Genomic DNA, 24,767 nt, shown 5'->3' with positions numbered 1-24,767 from the left:
CTGGAATGGCATATCCGTTACTAAAACGAAATACTAAGGGGATTTTGCGAATTTTGTAATAATAATTATCAACAAGACTGCGCGCCACAACGTTTGAAGTAGAACGTAAATATATGCAGCTATCTCATAACAAATGTACCGATGTGTGTCATTCGACTTTAATCTTACTTTTATTGCAAGGTGATAACTTTTTTGTTCAATCAGTCCAATCTGCAAGTCAAAACGGGGGCTGTGTGTTAAATTGTAATCAAGGACATTACCTGTAGTAAACAGCTGCATACATGGTAAGCCCTAAAGTCTAAAATGAATAAAATCTGATTTTTGTTTTTACAATCGTTTACTTACAGGCGAAATTTGTGTGTGAGACTGCTACCTCTGGGAAAAAAGTTTAAGCTATGAAATATGGACTTTAAAAAGGAACCCTTGGATCTTTAGAAACAATTAGTACATTTGGAAAATACTAGTACCCCACTAATCTAATCTATTGGTAAAAAATATTATTTATATCAATACATAAATGTAAAGACTATATGTCACAGAACAGGTATTTATGACTTGTATTTTCGTTCGTTTTTGCGGAGACCAGCGTGCTAAATGTCACATATGACTTAACGGGGATAGTAGGGGCGGACGTACCTCGGTGGTAGTAGCTTTCAACACCAGCGACTGAAGTTGGGACAGACATTCGTTGATCCGGGCTCTTCGTCGCTTCTCGATCAAAGGCTTGTTATGCTGAAACAGAAAGCATGCACTAGAACGACACCGTCACACCATGAACACAGAGCAGATGCTGTCGATAAGTATAGGAAAAGTCTACCTAAGAAATGCCAATGTTAAAACGTAAAATACATACCATCCTGTCTTATATTAGAGACAAGTGAAATACACGGGATCTAAACGTGTCATCGAACACCCTGTGTCGTCTTGTGCTTGGAGTCCATTTCTCTCCTACCTTACATTGCACATCCACCCACCCACCCACCCCCAACTCATGCATACACACGCACACACACAGGCCCCCCCCCCCCCCCCCCCCCCCCCCCACCCCCCATCATTCCTTCCCTACCCCAGGTATTTTGCTTTTTAGTTAATTTAGATTAAAATAGCTGATATCATGATATTTGATCCATATTTCAGTCGTCCGTCATCTGGCGTGACACCGTATTTCCCCAGGTAATCATAGTCATGTGATTGAAGGAGATGACACATGAATCACCGCACCTATCATGGGAGAAATACAACATCAGAGGTATGGCATAATGACAGGTGACAAATTGACATGTACATCAGTCGCTTGTAGATTATCGGAGACAGTAGATATCCCTGCTAAGTGACGACCATATAACTATAGTCAGGACTGGGACTCTTTGCCCTGTGGCTGGGAACTTTACATCTTATGTTTAAAACATTCGTCATTTCCAGCAGGTATACCATGAATGTCACCAGGGGGAACTGTTCGGTTGTCAACCCAGGTCAAACACGATGGTATCTTACTGCGCATTGAGAGTTTGTTACTACAATCTCCTACTACAGGTGAGGTATTCAGGCAGATATATGTATATACTTTGGAATGGACGGTGTCGTTTTATGTATTAGTAAAGGGGTCTTAGACATCAAGGTAAAGATTGCTTTTATCCAATGACCTTAAAATCGTTGCCAGCACGTCAAACAATGCACATGAAAACTGACGTCTGACATGACAGCATGGCCATTGGACACGTCGTACACACAAGTAATCGTACTCAAACGTGAACACTATGAAACTAATGCATACAAGTGATCACTATGAAACTAGACGAATCATGCATACAAGTGATCACTATGAAACTAGACGAATCATGCATACAAGTGATCACTATGAAACTAGACGAATCATGCATACAAGTGATCACTATGAAACTAGACGAATCGTGCATACAAGGGATCACAATAAGACCCTGTAAATCACGCATACAAGGGATCACAATAAGACCCTGTAAATCACGCATACAAGGGATCACAATAAGACCCTGTAAATCACGCATACAAGGGATCACAATAAGACCCTGTAAATCACGCATACAAGGGATCACAATAAGACCACGTAAATCACACATACAAGGGATCACAATAAGACCATGTAAATCACGCATACAAGGGATCACAATAAGACCCTGTAAATCACGCATACAAGGGATCACAATGAAACAATGCAGATCATACATACAAGGGATCATAGTCATATTCGCGAAATCGTGCGTACAGGTGATCATTATGAAACAGGACAAAAAAAACAAGTGATCACTATGACACTAGACAAAATCATACACACCTTACCACATGAAACTACACAAATCTCGCATGCAAGTGATCACTGTGAACAGGACAAACACTCAAGGCACCATCAAAATGGCACTTCCCATTTACCCGTCAATCTCAAAACATGCGTTCGTCATACATTTGCCTGTGTTTTCTATACTCACACTTTTATAATAGCATAACATTTCTATTTTAACAGTTTCACCAACTGACACGGTATGTCATCATTTGAACACATTAAACACAACTGACGCATAATACTGTGACACCAGCTTGTGTGTGTCAGATTCACAACCTGAAGTGACGAGGCTGTGCACGGGTTACACGACCACAGTTCGCCCACAAATAATAATTGTTACTGGTATACAAACAAGCCAATGTCGCAAGGTCTGGTGTGACATTGGAGTTGACACCAGCACCGAGTCCCCGATGTACACGGGACCGGAGTTGTCAAACGATGTTCACCCTGACTGAGTTGTCAGCCCAGGTGCGAAATGTCAGGTACAGGGAGATCATGGCTATTAATATGTGGAGGCGAATATCTGAAATAAGAAATCTGTCAATCATATATGACATTATTTGCAGATTCAGTAAACAGACACGCATTCATCAAATTCGACGACATTCGTTTCTTCATTCAGTTCTTTTGAGTGGGTGTTAGTTTGAACTTATAATGTAAACTTTTGCATTTTAACCTAGTCGTAAAAATGTTAATGAAATAAATTCAACAGAATTTAAATTCTCTTGTGAAATAATAATTTTAGATCGTTTTAATTGATTTCAAATATATCCATTTCTACATATATTTAAACAAATGTTTATTTACTCAATAATATACAAAGGGAATTTCTGTGACACGTCTAACATCAACGAATCAGAAATACTGACGTCATATACAATAAAAAGTACATATAGGTTTATTTTACGCAAAACTAACCAATAACTTTCCAAGGTATGCCTGTTTGACGTCATGCTTGCACTGTCACTTAATACACCAGTGACAACATGAAGTGCTCTTTGCTATTTTGATAACGAGTACTACTGACACCCGACATGTCGGGGCACAGGGGGCGAGCTACCTCCGCGGAACAAAGCAGGTATTAAGCTGATACTGTAACACATTAATGCTTCTATTGCAGGCTACTGTGACGTGAAGAATTGCTTTCAATTGGTATGTCTACATGTACTGATACTATCAAGTGCACATTTCCACGTGTCCATTTCAGACTTTACATTACATATGACGGGATGTCACGGACAAGGGAATTTTACACTGAAAGTGAACTTGACATGGGACCCTTTATTTGTATCGCAAAACACGAGTGGCTAGTGAACTCTTAAACTTGATACATCTCAAATGTTAATTTAGAACTTATAAGAAACAGCAATTTGGAGCCACAACGTAATTAGCTGGTCTTTGTGCTGTCGTCCCAACTGAAACGTACACCCACTAGCTCGACACACGTCGTATCAATCCTCCACAACACGGGTTACGGCTATTGCATAAAGCTGAAACTGTAGGTTGTTTTAAAATATTATTATTAGTTGATATGCATGAATTACAACGGTGGTGTCGCCAGGAACGTTCGTGTTTACAAACAGTTCACTGTTGCAAGAGAAAGGTATGTGAGAATTATTTGACTGGTACGTTGCCAATTCGTAGTAAGATGCGCGGGACACCAACTGTAATAGGCTGTAATTTGTGCTTTATGATTACTTTGCAGGATTCATCTGAACATGTTCGTCCCTCGGATACCGCATATAGCTTTGTAACCCTCCGCATCCTTGCACCCCTACCCTCATCCATACCCATATCCCCACCCATATCGTAGCCCCCATCCCAGTAACCTCTTTTCATATCTGTAGGAGAGAGAAAGGAAGTCATCGGACCAGTGAAACAATCTGTCCACTCCGGCCACGTACCGCTACAGATAAAAGCCATGCCGACACAGGTATATATGAACATGCAATACCAGAAAATCCGGATTGGTCACGGGCGCCCTGTTTGAACTCTTTCAGGCACGTGCTGTGTTCCTGATTTTCAACAATTTATTATCCTTCCACGGAAGATTGAACTTGATTTGGAGAATAAAGTATCCTTCCTGTGACGTAGAGTGACGTAGAGTACGACCCTTGTGGGGACGGGGGACGCGGGGTGCATAGTCAGGGGACGTTTGTCTGATCGCAAGTTACGGTACCCTATCTCACATCTGAAACTGGATATTTCCTTGAACCATGTAATCAAATGAACACAGTGTGCAATTTTTATCGCAAATAAAAATTAAGTAACATCGCCATGGTAACTAATTGCACAATATTATAAAGAAATGCTTCTCAAGTGTCCGTGCTATCGGAATGACGAAGGAGATTGCATCAGGGTATATATCTCTTTACACATCAATATCTCTGATCTACAAATAATTACAAGTTTTGGTACCACACTAAATCTGTGTTACGAGTAGCTGTTAATCTCTGTCGTTTGATCACTTGCCCGGATGAATTTATATGGCATGATCTAGCGACACGATACTTGACGCCGGGCAGATACCCGACCTCCCCGGTACACCACAGACAATCACAGGGTGTTAGTTTATCTAAAAGGCGGCACATTATGTCAGAGTGGTGGTTTAATGTATGATATCGCTTAACATTTGTGAAAAAAAACATAAGATAAAATTAGTGTCACTCAAGATTGTTTATCACTGAGCAGGAATCTCTCAACCGAGACGTGTTGGTGGAGAGAACGAATGTGTGGGGGACATTCTGTCAGGTGGGGGAACAGGTCGGGAGAGAAGGCGATGGTGGCTATTCTGTACGTATGGGTGACGTCGCGACCAGGATGTGGAGAATGAGTGAGTGAGTGCGATTCACAATTCAGTGTTTGTGTACAAGTGTTTTTATCACACAATACATCATTTTTTTGTTGATGGTAAAAAGTGTTATCCTTAATGAGAGGGAAGCAAACAGCCAAGAGATGGCGATGAAGATTATTGGTTAATCTGTCACATAAGAATTGCATATTGGCCTTTTAGCCATCTTTAGTGTATCATAAAACAAATTACTGAACCAGATAGTTTCAGTTCTGAAACACTTATCCATAGCTATAGTTAAATTGATATAAAATGTCATCCACACGAGCTATTAGCCAACACGCATTGTTATATAACGCAATGAGGCACACACTTCCCTCCACACACTTGCTTTAGCCCGTGCTGGCACAACATGCATTCAGGGTTACCTCAACACACTACATTCCAGGAGAGTTCTGCCAAGTTCAAGTTTGACATGCCCATGTATTGTCTGCTGGACGAAGCCCATTGTTGCAGGGTGTCCGGCCTTGACAATAGCTCTGCTGTCACCAGGGTGTGGGTTGTGCATGTGTACATATTTACTTCTTGCATGTAGATGCGCTCAATACAACAACGTGGGCCTGACAAGCATAGATGTATTAAACTCACGTGGCAGTCCCACAAAGGCACAAGTCAAGCGCGACGTCATAAATAATTATTGACTTTTAATTAGTTGGGTCCGTTCACACGGTTTGGAGAATTGTAAACGTTGCTGGGGTAGCTGACGTGGCAGAGGAGGTCGCGGGCTTGGTGACATCTTGATCGGCTTTAGTGATATATGATATATGATATATGATATGTATATGTATATAGACATGACATGCAGGCTACATTCACATTATAATCCTTAATCAATGAAGTGTTATCAGTTTTATAACACCAGAATCTCGGTGCCATGTGCACACATTAACCTAATCAGGTAAATATGAAACAGAAGGGGAAATATATAAGGATGTATGATAATCAGTGATGCCACCGGGTGTTCATAAGAAGGGAAAGCATGTCCTGTCCTACCTGTCACACCCTGCACTTACACAAGTTGGTAAAAAAGTGAAGCATGACATTTTCACTAATATCAACTTAATAGATACGAAACTAATATATTGGGTTTTTTTCAAAAAGAAATACAAACAAACATATATATTAAACCTATTCATATATATATGAATATATTATAAATAGATAAATAAATAACATATATAACAGTAAAATTGGAAACTTTACTGTGCTTTCTCTCTCTCTCTCTCTCTGTGTGTGTGTGTGTGTGTGTGTGTTTGTGTGTATATATATATATATATATATATATATATATATATATATATATATATATATATATATATATATATATATATTCAAAAGATGCGCAACAGTGAATATTATTCTGTATATTTCGGTATATAAAACTAGCAACCATGTACGAGTGCAGCAGTATCTAGTTAAACAGGGCTTGTCTTTGAGTATCTGTCAAGACATGTTGCGGGTTGGCTGGAGACGCACTACCTAATACATATAGAACATACGGAATAAGTTTTAACATACCCTTCTCTGGGTGCCGTTAGCCGGCCGCTTCCTGGGCGAATCTTCAGTCGCCATGTCTAAACTATTCCACGCGAATCCAGCACGATTATAAAATGTGAAACGTCTAGTGGCACGCGAATCCTAAACTCTGCTGTTTGTAGTCAACTTGCATGGACGAGGGCACGAGCCTGGCCCAATGCCAAACTTTCAACCAATCAGCTTAGCCGTCAGAGCTCGCGAGGGCGTGTGCACAATCTCGCTATACCCTCTGCCCCAACCTAAGGGTGACACGCGAAAACTACGGCCACATCTTACTCATAATTCAAACACTGAAAAGCAGACATATCTAGCTTGAAAGTGACACTGGCAGAAATCTATCTACTAATCTAGTCTACGTGAAATATAATTCGTTATCTTTAATCCTCATAAGTGAGTTTCCTATCAAACAGTGGTGTAACGCAAGGCGACCGCTCTGTTCAGACTTGTTCTGTTTGAGGCGGTGAACTGGGGAAATCTTCAAGTATTTCCTTTGTCAACACATGTAGATGGGAACGAGTTTTCAAGTAGGAAAAAGTCTTGAACCAAGCCAGTAGTACGTTTATAAAACACAACAAGCGGTGCCCGCCCTATTATAGTGTGATGGCGTGACGTGGTGTGGTCCCTGCATACAGGAGTATGAATTAAAGATATAAAGAAACACAACCAATATAATGAAATCTTGTAAATCTTTGCTGACTTTTACGTACATCCAGTAGCATTTTGTGTTTGATATTAACAGTACAGATACAGGTTTGTTATATAAAATGGGTTTGATGACAACTTGTTAAACAATTTTCTGAAATAACGGCATTATGTGTAGTGACAGCATGAGGGGGACGGCAAACACTAATCTTCATCTGAAACAAATATCAACGGGAATAATTTCATCTGATGTCTTGCAAGTGGACACGTGGTTTCATTGTGTACAGCAATTAATAATTTCAATTGATTAATACAAAAATCATATTTACAAAATAAGGACCGGAAAATGATAGTTTTTGAATATCCTTCAGATGGAATAAAAAATCAGTAGACACCAATGTTACATATGCGTTTATTGACATTATTGAGAGGACGCCTTAAAGCTGAATGTAAGTGACAATGAACTGAAACATAAGGTAAACTCATCAATACAACTATCTTGGCATGTTTCAGTATTTACAAGTCCAGGACAGTATACATGTATGTCACGAAAATATCACAATATCTGCATTATTTGTCTTCTGTGAGACGATGAAAATATAAAGGAAATACTTTTCAAAGCGGCGTTTATCCCAACCCACTCAATATTCTGAGACGAGCACACACCACGAAAACATAGCATTTTAAGGACATGTTAAGACACGCTTCATATTGCATACACATTCGCTCGTACACTTGTCTCTTACTTGCACATGTTTTTTTATATATAATTGTAACGTATACACATATCTCTACTTAGGTTTTATACCACAATATGAATATGATATTTCAACAACACTGTTACTGATCAACACCATTGATAAAACATAATTTGTTGATATTATTTTTATTCACCTCAATTTAAAAAAACCCAATCAATTTAGTTTTTTTAATAGCATGAACACATTGGGCACACGATACAGGTAGAAGAATGGACATACTTAAACACATGGTGATTAATAATAGCTTTTCAAAACTAATTGATTTGACAAATTACTTTCATGCTTGAAAGCGTTCCAAATAAATCTAAATAGCCGTTAATGTTGTGTTGTTCATTTCGCAAAGATACATCCATCCTGCTTTTGTGTCGAGCAGGTAAAGTGTGTTCCTGATCTGGCTGTGAGAGTAAAGTGTGTTCCTGATCTGGCTGTAAGAGGAAGTTGACGGAGTCGCAGTTAGGATCTGAATTCTTGGAGCGACATCACTTCTCTGTGAAGTGTCCGCGGGGCGAGGAATCCTCGCTATCTGTATGGCAAACAACCAGCGGTGATAGGGAATGTGATAGGGGTAAATGAAGCTGCTCTCTTCAAATCCCGTCTTTGTACAATCGCTTAAGAAAACACAATTTGTATGAAAATACACATCCACTGCAAGTGGATAAAACGCAAAGTGAAATATTTGATCGTCTTAAGGGTCGTAGATAGTGATTACCTGACAACTTCTTTGCACCTTTGACATGTTAGTACTATTTTCCTACGCGTGCTCTTGCATCTATTTCAACTGAAATAGATTGAAACGTGAACAGAAAAAGCAAGGACCTAAGCGATCTCCCTGCCCAATCCCAATTTTGAAACAGCTCGCGTTAAAATCTCTCTGTGTTACAAGGCGCAAAGGTTACAGCTGGGATCGTACCGACATATGAAGATGAAATTAGGTATGAATCGGTGGGGTACTGGAGTGGGATTACCTCCCCACGGCTGCAGCTACAGGTGGGCGCGCCGTGTGAACGGTCCACATAACTCCCAGATCGTAACCAACAAGGCGACTGTAACACAACACGGACACATTGGACGCGTATAGTTACATCCCTAGTAATTGCCCCTTTTTGATCCGACAAATTACATTATTTACTCAAGTGTTTGTCTTACCAAATATAAGTGAAAATGTGTGAAGTATGAATTTGTTATTAGTTCTTCTTTCTTATCCCAAAACTGTCACTATAGTTCACGCAATGGACCTCGGAATATGACTACCATGTTGAACGTGATCCCTGACAAGATACAGTATCATTACATGTATATACACGAATACATTACTGGTAGATAGACCCCTAGGTAATATAGCTAAACGAAATCGGTGTGTGGCGATCTTACAACATTCCGATGCATCTTTAAATGTTTCATGAATGTCATCTTCACCCGCCAGTTAGACTGTTTGATTAGCCACTGAAGCCAATGTCACGACACCGAGTGAACGATACTTAAAACGTTTGACTTGTCCACAGTGTGAAAAAGAAAGTTTATATTTACAGTTATAAAGCTAAGCGACTGAGACATTGGACAGAATTCTGAACGTTTGAAGCAGGTTTGACAGGATTACAGACAGAGGATAGACCCCCAAAGATAATGTCTATAACGGACAGTGGGCATCCCCAGACTGTAAACACAGACAGGGACTACTACCAGATATTAGACAACACCAGGAAGGTAGCCCTTCCAATTGCAATAAACTATGAATCCGGGCAATGTAGGCAGATGAAGGCGCCAGACGCCCGTCAATATAATATTCCTGTAGGTTTAGTTTACTCTGTGTCGGGGTGCTTCGTTTTACGATAAGCCATTATATTCCTTAGCTTTTGTTACGCGGTGACTTCTAGAGAGGGTCTTAGTGCGGAGTTGATACTTGATAAGATGGACACAATATACAGAGTAATTAGCTGCCAGACTCTGACTGGTCTCGTATTGCGGGATAACACCGCCATGGTGGGCGTACCCCGTCCCAGCTGACCGTGCAGCGTGTACCTACCTACCCATGCACGACTTACTGTAAAGTGACATTCAACCAACCTCACATACTCACTTTTAATTTAAGGTTAATCCGAATTTGTACCCGTTATATTATATCATTTACAACGTGATGTGATTTCTGTATGTTAAGTCAATTGATGGCTCACCTCCCAATAGGAAAAACACCTACTGAAAATCAGGCAAATATGATTATATTTATATACTGATCCAGTGTGGATATATGGCATATTTGGGGGAATATATTCTTAAAAAGAAAGGAAAGATAACAGTTTTCAACTGTTTGTAAAAGACAAGTTGTGTATGGAGATTCGACATTATATTTTGACTGGTGGTGATGGGCAGATACGGGATGATGGGTGTTCAAGAGAAGATGGGCGGCGGATGGGAGTGTCGCAGGATTACTGAACAGTTATTCGGCTTATTTTCCATAAGTGAACGCCGAAGGGCTGGGGTGAATGATCAATTCGTCACGCCTGGGTATCCATGTACCATCGGAGAAAACTGATAACCAATGTTGAAAAAATGTTGATACAAATATTGAGTGGAACAAAAGACTGACCACACACTTAGTACAGCGGGTTGCTCGAGTCGGGGTAGCTTTCTTAACAATAGACCCTTGATGTGGAGAGATTTGCCTTGGCGTGTGATGGCTCAATTTCGGTGGGACTGTTTTACGAGCGGATTATGTCCAATGGCAAGACTGAAATAGACGATCTTTGACTCAGAAAACAACACTAAATCAGAAACATTATGCCGGAACCGTCTCGACTGTACATGAGACTTGTAACATACGCCGATGCAAAATATACAGCGCTGTAATCCTGTCCTTTATACCTTGAGAAACCGAGGTTTTCCCAGGCCACCAAGCCATCCCCAAAGCTGTAACTGTCGTGTTATTGCTGTCTTATATCGTCGAGGTCAACAAATCTGCAATTTGGGTTGTTTAATCCTCTTGCGCCGATTTCGCTGTCAAAGATACGTTGAAAATGAATGTGAAGCAGAATACAAATCCACGGGGGATAATAGTATTAATACTCATGGAATACTTAGAAGTTATATAAGAGCAGGAAGCAAACGCACCTGAAGGTATTAGTAGGTATCTTGAACATCATCATTTCAACGCTTTGTGATAGTTAGTTTGATATTAAGAAACATCCTTGTACATGAGTCACCTATCCTGGCATTTCCATGACAATTTGCCTGCACCATCAACATGTTATAACATTTCTAAATCATTTGCAAGACCCATGTAAGTACATAATTATAGGCCAGTGTCTACGTTATCTTCCATCATTTTATCGATCTGAACACAATGACACAATGTGTTTCCTATACCCACGTCCCCAGTGAATCACTCAGGGCAAGAGACATTACTTTATTTACGTCCGGACAGAGAACTGCTGCAAATGAAACTGTTGGCGGAAACACGGGACGTCGTCATGTTTCCTCCTTTCACGCCTCTCTTTCTTCCCGTCACCAAGCAGGTATCACAGGTTCACCTTTAACCCACGCCGAAAATATAAACAGAAAGTAATCAGGAGGCATCACGTGATCAGAATAACACGCCGAAATGTCCGACTTGCTAAGAGGCGGATATTTAAACAGCCTCTGGTCTGCCTGATGTGTAGAGTTTGGCTCCCATAACAGAGTTGCAGCACACTAGCGATTTAGGTAGACATTTAAAGCTACTTTCCTTGCTATTACACTCATCACGTGATTGAAGCACTAAAGCCATGTAGGTTTTTAAAGGCACTTTTCATATAAGTAGACTCATACTTGTTTTGCAACATATAGCGACGAAACAGTTTAAAGGAGCTGGTAGAATTATACCATGCTTGAACCTTTTAGCCACGAAAATATTTAAAGGCACACATTTCCCATAAGCAGACGCACGCTGTGTTTGCGACAAATATGTACCTCGCATGGAAATACATGTCAGTAGCTTATCTTGTCATACTTTTTGAAACTGACGGAACCACATTGTGGTCTCACCCCATTTGTGATACACCCCTATATAATTAACCGTAAACCAAAGAGCTGTACATTGAACCCTACAGATCTCTTATCGTATAGAGGGTTAACCCTCACGAATGCAATTTATAAGATTACTGTAATGTTCATAATCAAAGATTACAATCTTAGGTAGAATCTACCGGTGTTTTGAATGATGCCAAAATGGTTTTGGAAAAAAGAGGTCCACTATGGACCATATTCACACGCTACGTTCAATTATAGAAACTAGAAAACGTATGAAAAAAATCAACGTTTACTGCTTTCATAGATTGTAAAAAAGCCTATGATTGTGTAAACAGAAATCTGCTATGGCATAAACTTCAGGATGTTGGAGTAAATGGATACATGCTAGTAGCGCTTCAGTCACTTTATCTCAATGTTAAATGGGGTGTGCGAGTAAATGGTATGTTTACATCCTGGTTTGATGTTAATCGTGGCTTGAAACAAGGGTGTTCACTGTATCCTATAATGTTTATTATTTTCATCAATGACTTGCTGAATGTTATGACTGATTCCAAACTTGGCATTAATATTGATGGTACTATTATTTCTGCCTTAGCGTATGCTGATGTCATTATTTTATTTGCAGAATCTGAAGATGACTTGAACAAATTGTTACAAATATTGACTGACTGGTGTGAAACCAATGATACTGTTTTTAACATTGATAAGACTCATGTTGTACATTGTAGAAATCCTAGCGTCACAAGAACCACACAACAGTTTTGAATTGGTAGTTCGGCTTTAAGTATTGTTAACTGTTACAGCTACCTGGGTTATTGTTGACTGAGCGTCTTGATTATAACACAATGGCAAAGACTGCGGCCAAATCCGCTAACAGAGCGTTAGGCCTACTTATTTCCAAGTTTAAGACAATAGGAGGTATGCATTTCAGCACTTTTTCAAGTTATTTGACGCTATGGTCTGTCCTTAGCTACGGCGCATCTGTATGGGGTAACGGTGATGTATCTGCTGTTAATTCAGTACACCACCCTGCTCACGTCTTTTCATGGCGTGTGCAGATATGCACCTAATTTGGCTCATAATAAGGATACAGGGTGGATACCTCCGATTGTCAGACAGTGGATATGTATAGCTAGACAGTCGTGTCGTTTTAGAAATATGCCTGATGAATAAACATGTTTTTGTATGAACGGAAATGCTTTCAGCCAATCACAAGAACTGGAACTCACGTTTTTTCGGCAAAATTGTCCGACCTAAACATACAGCATATGTTCAAACTCACCACTGGTTTAAATACGCAAGATATTTCAAGCAAATACAAGATGTCCTCATAGAAAAATATCTGAAAGCTGGCAGAAACTTCTATAGAAAGATAATATTCATACTAGTGTAAGCAAACTCCGTGCGTATAGGATTTTTAAGATCTTTATGCCCCGGAGTTACAGATCTGCCTTTACAAAATTTAGATGTGGTATTGCACCTTCAAGGATCGAAACAGGCAGATATATTAATTTAAAGGTTCAAGACAGAGCGTGTTTTAATTGTAATGATCATCTTGAAGATGAAAAACATGTTTTATTCGAAGGTCCACTATACGACGATCCAAGATCCACATTATTCACGGGTATAACGGCTCAAATGTCCAACTTTTTATACCTATCGAACAATGAGAAATTGTGTGTCCTTTTTAAACATAAGATATATGTCACTGCCAAAACCTGCTTTTTAATATTACAACACAGGAAACTATTGCTATAAGGGTAAAACGTTTTTTATCTGTATATGTTATCGAGTTCTGTGTATCGTCTCTTATAATTTTATATGAGTGGCGCTGTATTATGATTGTTATGTATAAAGGTTTATTTAATGCATGTTTTTATGATGTACAGCGGAAAGACGAAAATAAAATATCTGTCTGTCCCCATTTTTAGACACCCCATTGGTCAGATATCCCAATTGTCAGACACCTTAAAATCACAACTGTCACTGTTGACTACTCCCAATGTCCAGTCCTTGTTACCAGGTGGTAAAATGGAGAAGTCCCGACCATACCCAATTGTCAGACACCTCACGGTTCTCTGTCTCTAGGGAAGGTCGTGTCCGAGGTGGAGGAGCAGCACCAAAGTCCAACTGAACAATTTTGTCTGCTTTTTCGATTTTCTTAATGATCTCGATGAAAATATTTGGGTGTCGGCGGGACAGGCTGGCATTCAAACGCACTGCTGTAACCTTCATGGCTGCTGTTGGTTCCAGGACTGAACGTCTCATGGTGGTTCCACATTGGAATAGTGTAGAGTGACCTACAATGCGCTGAATGTGCGTCTTGGGGTGCACCAGGAGACGATGATAGGCAGCAATGGTACGGCTGGACTTCAGGGCATACACAAGAGGATAACATGATGATCCTACTCTGGCATGAATGATATAAAGTTGATTCCACATGTCAGGACTGGCAAATGGGAAGAGGGACATGTCAGCCGAATCTCTAAGACAGAAGGCCACCTCTTTAACACTTAAGACAACACCATCATCAAATGGCTCATCAGTTAAATCTATACCGGTAGAAATGTCATCAATATTCCATTGTCAATCGACTATGACCTCTGAGGTGCAGAAGTTCTGCCAAACTCGGCCGCACGGAGGTTGTAACACATCTCAGCTGGCGTAGCCTGGTCAGAACCGTTCTAGCGCTTCCCATCATGTAATCTTGGACTTGACCAAAGTGGCACCCATCCACGCATGTCTTATTTTGGGAAAATACATTCTCCCTACCGTATTATGATTACGAAACTATGAATGTCACAGCCACTAGCACTCACACTGTCTGCAATTGTTAATTGTTTATGATCCCTATCCCGTTGGAATTCCGGGATGGAATTGGCCCTCAGTAACCTGTGCTTGTCGTATGTCGTATTAGGCGACTTAATGGTTCGAGTGGTCAGGCTCTGTGACTTGGTTGACTGCGGGTCATCCAACGACCGACGGCGCGGATGGTTATCTCGCGTATATATTTGCATCTATCCTGGATTATCTCCTCTTGTGAGTGAAAAAATTATTACAATGATATGTGTTTGCAGCATGTCCATTAAGCTTCCCCATTTAATGTTGGAGCTAATTACACCTTGTCAGCAACTTATTACTGGCTCTTACAGCCAACCAATAAACATATTTTGGTCAAAATCCTTCAGAACAATGGAGATAGTTCTATGTGACCACTTGCTTAATGACGGTGTTAGTATCAACACCGAAACGTCGCATTCATTGTAATAAAGAAGTTGTATATCTCTAGAACTATCTCTCTTGTTCATCATGCCAACTTCTAACTGCAACTTAAAGAAGAATCCTGTAGGTAGGTATAAAATATTGACAAAACCACATTGATGGTTCTGTTGACTGACTCCATACTAAACTGAAATGAAAGTTGAAGTAGCCATCTCACGCCTCCGACGGGAGTAAAATATATCAATGATTTGGTAGATCATGAGGGCCGACTTCTTTCATACTTAGAATTTAAGAATAGATACAATGTTTCGTGTAATCGTTTAACCTTTTACGGGGTAAGAAATGCTATAAATGTTTATTTAAAATCTTTAGAAACTTATGATGTTACACCATTGGTAGCCCCAATTTTACCATTTAACATTCATGTAATTATGAAGAGTCCAAAGGGTCCAAAATACTACTATGATGTGCTATTGAGTTCAACATTTCAGAGGGCATCAGCCAATCAGCAATGGGAAAATGAAATAAAATATTATACAGATTATGAATGGAAAAATATAAATGAAATATCCTTCCGATGTACTGATAGTATGCAATTGCGTTGGCTTCAGTACAGAATCATTAATCAAATACTTCCAGTTGGTAAATACCTATTTAAAGTGGGATATAAAGATTCTCCCTTGTGTATAAGTTGTGATAAAATTATTGCTGACATTTCTCATGTACTATGGAATTGTGAAAACGCTAACTCTCTCTGGGCCGAACTTGAAAGATGGATAAATAATAAGGCGGAAATTCATATCAATTTCACCAAAGAAAACGTTTTACTGGGCTTTCCATTTAAAGGAAATGATCCATTAAATGTTATATGCCTTGTCATTAAGGATACTATATTCAAATTTTATCTTAAAAAGAAAAAAATGTCTTTCGAGTTGATCCAGAGAGAGTTGGCAAATTACTACTTTATAACTAAAGCGATAGCTTACTCTAACTGTAACTACAACAAATTTGTGAAGTTTTGGTCCAGTTGCCACAAACTATTTTTGTAACCATATCAACTCAAATACTGAATTATCTGAGTTCATATGCCCCCATGATGTATGATTCTGTTGTTGTTTTAAGATTCGCCGTATGAACATTAATATGTATGAAATGCTGTACGACAAAAAAAGTGGAATAATAAAAAAATCAAAAAAATCTCACGCCTCAGACTCGGTCACAAAAAGCACTATGACAATGTATGCCTATCTTGCAATCAACCTGAAGCCATTGCTCACTTTTTACTGGAATGTCAAGACCATGCCCCAGTCCGGACCAGGAGTTGCAGATAGATCTGCTATATGTCGTCGATCTCATCAACGTTACGAGACGCAATAGCGAAGGCTTTTTTTCTGAAAAAAGCTGCTGGAATGTATATAAACAGAGTGGCCAAAGAAATTCTATCAATTTCTAAAATCCAAATCATATGAATACGAAATTTCAAATTTTCTCAATTAACAGAAATTGTATCTATACTAAAACTCACAATATATATGTGTACCTTATACTCACACACATGAGTCCCAAGGAAAGAGACCCGTGAAGATCCGGGGTAGAATAGGTCTTCAGCAACCCAATACTTGCCGTAAAAGGCGACTATGCTTGTCGTAAAAGGCGATTAACGGGATCGGGTGGTCAGGCTCGCTGACTTGGTTTATACATGTCATCGGTCCCAATTGCGTGGATCGATGCTCATGATATTAATCACTGGATTGTCTGGTCCAGACTCGATTATTTACAGACTGCCGTCATATAGCTGGAATATTGCTGAGTGCGGCGTTAAACAACAAACCAACCAACCAGCCCAAGGAAAGACATGTCAGATGAAAGTGCTAAGACAGAAGGCGACCACTTAAACACTTAAGCAACAACAACATTGCCTGTATCACCACAAACACACACCACACCACACCACACCATACACACCACACACACTCACCACACACACACTCACCACACACACTCACCACACACACTCACCACACCACACACACACCACACCACACACTCCACACACTCCACACACACACCACACCACACCACACCACACAACATCACACCACACCACACCAAACCACACACTCCACATCACACCACACCACACCAAACCACACACTCCACACACACACCACACACGCACCACACACCACCACACCACACACACACACCACACACTCACCACACCACACACACACACCACACCACACCACACACACACATCACCACACACACACTCACCACACCACACACACACCACATACACTCACCACACACACACCACACCACACACACACACACCACACCACACGCACACTCACCACACACACCACACACACTCACCACACACACACTCACCACACCACATCACACACACACAACACCACACCACACCACATACACTCACCACAACCACGCACACACACACTCACCACACACACCACACCACACACACACCACACCACACACACATCACCACACCACACACACACCACATACACACACCACACCACACCACACCACACCACACCACACGCACTCACCACACCACACACACACATCACCACACACACACTCACCACACCACACACACTCACCACATCACACACACACACAACATACACTCACCACACACACACACACACACACAAACCACACAACACCACACACACTCACCACATACCACCACACCACACACTCACCACACACAGACATCACACCACACACACACAGGCACGACACCACACACACACATCACACACACTCACCACACACACACTCACCACACCACACCACACCACACCACACCCACTCACCACATCACACGCACACCACACCACATACACATCACCACACCACACACACACCACATCACACCACACGTACTCACCACACCACACCACACCACAAACACACATCACCACACACACACTCACCACACCACACACACTCACCACATCACACACACACACCACATACACTCACCACACACACACACAACACCACACACACTCACCACACCACACACACACCACCACACACACTCACCACATACAGACATCACACCACACACACACAGGCACGACACCACACACAGACACCACACCACGCAACACACACGCATACCATACCACACACACACACCACACCACACCACACACACTTACTACACCATACACGCTAACCACATACACACACACAATCACCACACCACACACACTCACCACACACACACACTCACCACACACACCACACCACATACACACGCTCACCACACCACACACACTCACCACACCATACTCGCTCATCACACCACACACACTCACCACACCACACACGCTCACCACACCACATACACACTCACCACCCCACACACACTCACCATACCACACACACACACACTCACCATACCACAGACACACTCACATCACACACGCTCACCACATACACACACACTCACCACACAACACACACTCACCACACACACGCTCACCACACCACACACACACACACACACTACACATGCCCACCAGACCACACACACTCACCACACCACACACACACACACACACTCACCACACCATACACGTTCACCACACCACACACACACACACACTCACCACACCACACACTCACCACAACACACACACACTCACCACACTCACTCACCACACAACACACACTCACCAGACCACACACGCTCACCAGACCACATACACACTCATCACACACACACACGCACTCACGACACCCCACCACACCACACACTTTCACCACACCACACATACACACACTCACCACACAACACACACTCATCACACCACATACACACCACACCACACACACCATATACGCTCACCAAACCGCATACACACCACACCACACACTCATCACACCACACACACTCACCACACCATACACGCTTACCACACCACATACACACATACTCACCACACACACAAACGCACTCACGACACCACACCACACGTACATACACACATCACACCACACACGCTCACGACACCACATACACACACACACACACTCACCACACACGCTCACCAAACCACACACACTCACCACACTACACACACACACACACACACACACACACACACGCATACCACACCACACCACACACACTCACCACAACACACACTCACCACAACACACACACACACACACACACACACACACACACACACACACACACACACACACACACACACACACACACACACACACACACACACACACACACACACACTCACTCACTCACTCACTCACCACAACACACACACTCACCACACCACACCCGGAATATCCCATGGTCCGTTCATTATGGTATTTCTAAGCTGGGGTAATTAATTTTTTTTGAAAGAAACTCTTTCCTAAGTCAGTGCGACGTTTTGGTACAGATGCTAGTAGTTTCATCCAGAAAATGTCCAACAGCTGATCGGGACATGCTTCTGTAGTTAAGATTCCAATATTTACATTGTCTGACACTTTGTATTTGTGACTTATGACTTTCATAGCCTGAAGCCAATCGTTTACATTAGATCAATCCATCTGGCATTTGACTTCTGAATATATATCAGTGTTCTCAATTTGTCAATGCATGGATAGTTTAAATCGCCCTGTCTGATTGTGTTGCTGATGCCACTGAGATAGGCGAAGGCACTTGTTGCTAGATTTGTACGATGGTGGAAATACAGATATTCTCTCCAACTGTCAGTGTTGTGTGTGATCGTATCCACAAGCATATTATCAAACCTGGAGACGATGAGATTCACTCGCTGAAAAAAAGTCTCCTGGCTACATATTTTCACAGGTTATAAAATGGAATCGGCGTTGGAAGCTCAATACTTGTCACAGCAATGTATCAGAGATGAGGTTTTGAAGCAATGCGCGTGTATTTATAATACCATTGTTTCATCACTCATCATCCCGCACCAAGAGACCCCTGTACAGGCCTTTTGACCCTTGGAGGGATGCCGCCGCTTGTTACCTTGTGTCCACCTCGGGCACGGAGTTCAAATTCATTACGAGAGAGCACACATAAACCCAGTCAAACTCCGTATAAACAGCGAATCCCCAATGCGCCCTTCTATCATCCCCCAATTAGGAGAAAATAAAATGTCAATCATTATATTAACTTCAGAAGGCTACGGCTGTAGACACCAGCCTTTTGAAGCCTGGGTGTGGAGAGACTTGAGTAACATCCGTCCCTGCGGCCCGGGCATAAAAGAACCCTCAACTATTTATAGCACACATTGTATCAATGCTGAAATGGTGGGGGTGTTTGTGATATGTCGATTTACAGGTAGTCGTTAATTTATAAATATTGTTCACTTTCAATCATTATAGTATACTGAGTTATATAAATGATATGGCCTTAATAAAGTTATGGCGATATAATTTATTGGAAGTGAATTTTGGCAACTTCACTAGATTTTGAAATGCATGTTAAATTGGTCAAAATGCACCGCTGATTTTGTTCTTTGAAGTAGCTTTGAGTTAGAACATACTGCAGCTTGAAGATGAAGTTTAGAAGTATTTAAGATAGTTTACAAGTCACGTGGCTGAAATAAAAAGGGAGATAACCGCCTTCAATCGGGAATACATTAGGTAGATGGCGCACTTCTCTCACGTGGCAATGTACATATTTGTCAAGGAGATGAGACACGTCCCTCCTTTGATGTTACCGCCAACCTGTGAGTTACCTGCGTCGGTTGGCGCTGGAAACACTGTTTCATTTCGCAGAAATTAACTGTTTGATAAACAATTTCTCACGTCGCTTGTACACAAAAGGGAGTAGTGTGTGTAAATCCTATCGCTATTCGGTCGATCAAGAAACCTAATTATTTCTTCGAATTTGTGACAGAAACCGTATTGAGTTTTTATTGTTGTCGTTAAATGTCATGTACAAGAATGTAGTAAGATGATAACGATAACCTAGGTAATTCAAAGTTATATTCGGCATAACATTTCTCAGTCTACGCTGATATTGCAGGAGGAGGATGGAAGTCGGTACAAAACGTGATCTCACAGAACATTACCATTGATGGTTTGAAAAGTCATGCTGAACTTCTCCAGTTACAGTCGGGAAAGTGCTGACGAAAGCTCGATTCAATAGTTCATTGGGTTTTGATTCCGATACGCTAAAAAGTAGATGTTGTCTAACACTTCAGGGTCGTCTGAACACTCTGAAGTAAATCTGTCACGTTCCCAGTAGATAGTTTGCATGAACCGCACTGAAGAGAGGGTGTAATGTAATTAGATTATTAAAGATTCCAAACCCTCACCATCATCTACTGTCTCACATAACTACCCCGTCCCCAGTCTTATCGTTTCTCCCCGTCTCACCCCTACTATCATTCCAACCCTGTCCCCTGTTTCACCCCTGTCCCGTCTCATCGCTTTCTCTCGTCCCCCCGATTCACCCGTCTCACCTCTGGCGCCCTGTCTCACCCGCTTCACCTTTTTCACCATTACCTCAATACCCTATCGGGTGTCACATTTCTACCCTGCCCCAATGTCTCACCCTTACATCCACTACTCTCACCCCATCCCCACCCCACCGCACTCCACCCCACCCAGTCATGTGCCCCAGGTAACCGACGTGAGCCTCGTGTGATGTAACAGACGAGCCGGAGATGTCGCCAGGTCGCACACGACAAGATGGCGACAGGGACAGTTAGCAGACGACACGTGCGGAGACAGACGACAGACAGATTTGACGTGAAGGAAGGCAGGTTTGGTCACGGACTGACCATCCACTGATCGCCTCACTGGTCACCGGTACAAGGGACGCCGACGATCGAAGGGAGACTTACGTAACAGTACCTCAAGGCTACGAGTCGTGACCTGGGAGCATGTGAAGAAACTAATTGACGCATACATACTAACGGATACAAACCAATTGACCGACAGACAGACAGACAGACAATAATTTATTTGCGTCTCACCCATAAGGTACATTGTACAGTATACATATAAATCAAAACATGTTTAAAACTTACGGCCAGTCGTAAAACGACTTATGAATGGATGTTCAACACTGGACACACATTAGACTCAACATATATAAGAAGTACAAAGATACGATTGAATTCAAGTTACACACGGTTACACCATCACCACCCCACACCCATGGCTCACACACAAGTGATAAGTTTCAGTATGCATTAAAGCAATTTGTTTGTGTCTAAAGAATCATATTAACCCGACAAAATATGTGTTCAACAATATGTTACTGGAGAAAGGGGGATTAGTGTTTGCACCAGTTCTGATGAGAGCTTAGTGACTTTGTCCGTACAGAATGATTCTCAGATGATAAGAATATAAAAGATCTTTTGAAGTATGTTTGTATTGCAGACATTAGCCCTGTGTGGGGGAGCCGGGATCAGCGCGTGAGTTTCTAACACCTACCCTGATAGCGAAATGGGCGCCCGCAGGTGACAATTGACACAGGACTTCAAAGAAGTCGGTCTGCAGGAATTCGCCAATCACGGGACCTACACACGCACATACGAAATTCTACAGATGCTTGGCTAGAATAATTTACGTGTCCGCCACACGAGTTTTGCCGGACGCGAGCTCCCAACAGTCACCACTTAAACCTGACTGTGTCGCTTCCATAGAATAACCACAGCACGCTGAGAAAGTGGCGTGGACTTGCAGTCCCTACAGTTGGAATAGTGCGGGGATCGCTCTGCAGATCGTAATATACCCTCTCAACACCAGATAGGTCGGCTGTCTTAATTTCTTCGTTTACGAATTCACTGGATCAACGTTAAAAACAATAAGACACAAACCTGATTGTTCTGAACTACTACTACTACTACTACCACTACTACTACTACTACTACTACACCTAGACTGGCAACAGATCGTGTTACGCGTATAGATTGTCAATAGACCATGTAATACGTGTAGACTGACAATATATGTTGTGGCGCCTAGAGACAATAGCTCGTGTGATGAGTGTAGACTGGCAATAGCTCGTGTGATGAGTGTAGACTGGCAATAGATCTAGTGATGAGTGTAGACTGGCATTAGATCGTGTATCGCATAGAGACTGGCAATAGCTAGTGTGATGAGTGTAGACTGGCAATAGATCTAGTGATGAGTGTAGACTGGCAATAGATCGTGTGATGAGTGTAGGCTGGCAACAGATCGTGTGAAACATGTAAACTGGCAATAGATCGTGTGATACATGTAAACTGGTAATAGAACATGGTATACGTTAAACAGCCATCAGATCGCGTGCGGCGTGTAGACTGGCAATAGATCGTGTGACGCAGGTAAACTGGCAGTGGGCCATGATATACGTTTAAACAGCCATCAGATCGTGTACGGCGTGTAGACTGGCAATAGATCGTGTGACGCAGGTAAACTGGCAGTGGGCCGTGATATACGTTTAAACAGCCATCAGATCGCGTGCGGCGTGTAGACTGGCAATAGATCGTGTGAAGCAGGTAAACTGGCAGTGGGCCATGATATGCATTTAAACAGCCCTCAGATCGCGTGCGGCGTGTAGACTGGCGATATATCGTGTGACGCGTGGAGACTGGCAATAGATCGTGTGACGCGTGTCTAGTGGCACTAGATCGTGTATCGCGTGCAGACTGGCAATAGATCGTGTGACGTGTAGACTGGCAATAGACCATGGGATGTATGTGGGCTGGCAATAGATCGTGTGGCGCGTATAGATTGGTAAACAGGCCATGTAACACCTGTAGACTGGCAATATATTTTGTGGCGCTAAGAGACTGGCAATAGATCATGTGATGCAGGTAAACTGGCAATGGGCCATGATATGCGTTTAAACAGCCCTCAGATCGCGTGCGGCGTGTAGACTGGCGATATATCATGTGGCGCGTGGAGACTGGCAATAGATCGTGTGACGAGTGTAGACTGGCAATAGACCATGGGATGCATATGGACTGACAATAGATCGTGTATCGCGTGGAGACTGGCAATAGATCGTGTGACGCGTGTCTTGTGGCACTAGATCGTGTATCGCGTGGAGACTGGCAATAGATTGTGTGACGTGTAGACTGGCAATAGACCATGGGATGTATGTGGGCTGGCAATAGATCGTGTGGCGCGTATAGATTGACAATAGACCATGTAACACCTGCAGACTGGCAATATATTTTGTGGCGCTAAGAGACTGGCAATAGATAGTGTGATGCATGTAAACTGGCAATAGATCGTGTGATACACGTAAACTGGAAATAGATCGTGTGACGAGTGTAGACTGGCAATAGATCATGTGATGAGTGTAGACTGGCAACGGATCGTGTGATACATTTAAACTGGCAATAGATCGTGTGATACATGTAAACTGGCAATAGATCGTGTGACAAGTGTAGATTGGCAATAGACCATGCAA

The 24,767-nt window shown here is 41.9% G+C and overlaps 1 protein-coding gene across 2 annotated transcripts in view; it reads right to left on the bottom strand.

The window, feature by feature from the left end:
- The window catches only part of LOC124132282 (transcription factor HES-1-B-like), a 28,133-nt gene extending 21,276 nt beyond the window's left edge, over positions 1–6,857 (bottom strand). Inside the window, exons 1-2 of one of the 2 annotated variants that reach the window (XM_046496133.2) lie at positions 6,687–6,857; positions 637–732 (exon numbers count right to left, since the gene is read on the bottom strand). In XM_046496133.2, the coding sequence (XP_046352089.1) occupies positions 637–732; positions 6,687–6,740 (150 nt within the window). In that variant the 5' untranslated portion in view covers positions 6,741–6,857. Of the gene's footprint in view, positions 1–636; positions 733–853; positions 960–6,686 lie in introns of those variants that run through there. The other variant, XM_046496134.2, reaches the window with a different exon arrangement.
- Positions 6,858–24,767: the final 17,910 nt, after the last annotated feature.

Source organism: Haliotis rufescens, unplaced genomic scaffold (assembly GCF_023055435.1).
Source record: "Haliotis rufescens isolate VD_foot unplaced genomic scaffold, xgHalRufe1.0.p SCAF_13, whole genome shotgun sequence".
NCBI lineage: Eukaryota > Metazoa > Mollusca > Gastropoda > Lepetellida > Haliotidae > Haliotis > Haliotis rufescens.
This window is presented reverse-complemented; position numbering and strand designations above follow the sequence as displayed.